This window comes from Arachis ipaensis, chromosome B01 (assembly GCF_000816755.2).
Source record: "Arachis ipaensis cultivar K30076 chromosome B01, Araip1.1, whole genome shotgun sequence".
Classification (NCBI taxonomy): Eukaryota; Viridiplantae; Streptophyta; class Magnoliopsida; order Fabales; family Fabaceae; genus Arachis; species Arachis ipaensis.
The window spans coordinates 9,948,975-9,950,549 of NC_029785.2; the positions used below are offsets into that span (position 1 = coordinate 9,948,975).

A 1,575-nucleotide genomic window follows, 5' to 3' on the forward strand; every position below is an offset into this window, starting at 1 on the left:
ATCTTCCATTTCATTTCCATAGCTTCCCTTCCCATAAAACTCAAACAACAACCAACCAAAACCAATAATCCAAAATTAGATAACCATAAAAAACCGATTTTGCTTCCCCTAAAAGTGGTTCTCTTGGCCGCAATAATCCGTGCCTATGATTACAGAGAATCCATGCATTCTTACATGATCTTGATCCTCTACTGCTGCCACATGTACCTAGGTATAGAGCTTGTGCTAGCCATAGCTGCAGCACCGGTTCGAACCGTTTTCGGCTTCGAGATCGAGCCGCAGTTCAACGAGCCGTACCTAAGCACTTCACTTCAAGACTTCTGGGGTCGTAGGTGGAACCTCATGGTTACAAGTATTCTACGCCCTACCGTATACGATCCGGTTAGAAGTGTTTCTAACGGTGTTTTTGGAATCACGTGCGCGGCACGTGCTGCCATCCTGGCCACGTTCCTTGTGTCGGGGTTAATGCATGAGTTGATATATTACTATCTTTCACGTGTTTCTCCCACGTGGGAGGTCACGTGGTTTTTTGTGCTCCATGGAGTGTGTACGGCGGTGGAGGTGGCGGTGAAGAAAGTGATGATCCGCCGTGGGTGGAGGTTACACCCTGTGGTGTCGGGGTTGCTGACGTTGACGTTCTTGGCTGTGAGTGGGAACTGGCTGTTTTTTCCTCAGCTGGTGAGGAATGGTGTGGATAAGAAGGCTATAAGGGAGTATGCTATATTGGTAAATTTTGTGAGGTCTAAGTTACCGGTAAATTTGGTTAAGTCTCTATGATGTGTTCATTACTCTATATATTGAATTTTAATGTGTAGAAAATTGATCAATTAATTTTATGGGTAGAAATTGTTTCATCATGTTTACCGCAGATTTGTCGTGTTGAGACTTAAGAAGAGGTTTGTAGTGTAAGCAATTAATAATGTAAGTTTTTCTTTATATGAAAATTAAGTTGATAATTGAGAAGGATTAGATAATAATTTTAGTTAGATAATAATTTAATTATATTTATTAAATTATTTAACAGTTTTTAATTATCAATTTTACATCAAAATAATTATATGTGAGTATTTACTGTTTACTCTTTTTTTTTTCCCTTCAAAACTTAAACTCACAACCAAACTTTACTTTGGATATTAAAAAAAAAAAATTACACACACATTGCTTTCGATGTACTTTATTTTATTAAACAAGATATGTTTCTTTTTATCAATTCTCCGTAACAACTTCATTAAGAAAAATATTAGATGATTCAAATAACTTTGAGTTATGATCAAGGAACCCATATAATATTCAGAATCTTAACTTGGACACCTTTTAAATGTTCCAATTGTGATTTGGAACTTTCAATTTAATAAATATATAAATTAATTTATTTTGAAAGGTGCAAAGACTAAATAGGTACAGTCAACTTTAACTTCATGTGAAGTTAATAACTGAAAACTATTAAATAAAAATTTAGTCAAATCAGTTAAATCATTTAACGGCTCTCAATTTTCAATTTCACATAAAATTAACTTCACCTGAATTTTCACCAGTTACAATTACATGATAGTTAAATTGACAAGAGATTTTCTG

The 1,575-nt window shown here is 35.0% G+C and overlaps 1 protein-coding gene across 1 annotated transcript in view; it reads left to right on the forward strand.

Annotated features, from left to right (window-relative positions):
- The window catches only part of LOC107616484 (probable long-chain-alcohol O-fatty-acyltransferase 5), a gene marked incomplete in the record, with an annotated part of 1,667 nt that extends 691 nt beyond the window's left edge, over positions 1–976 (forward strand). The window contains 1 exon segment of the mRNA XM_016318438.2: positions 1–976. Coding sequence (XP_016173924.1) covers positions 1–777 — 777 coding nt within the window.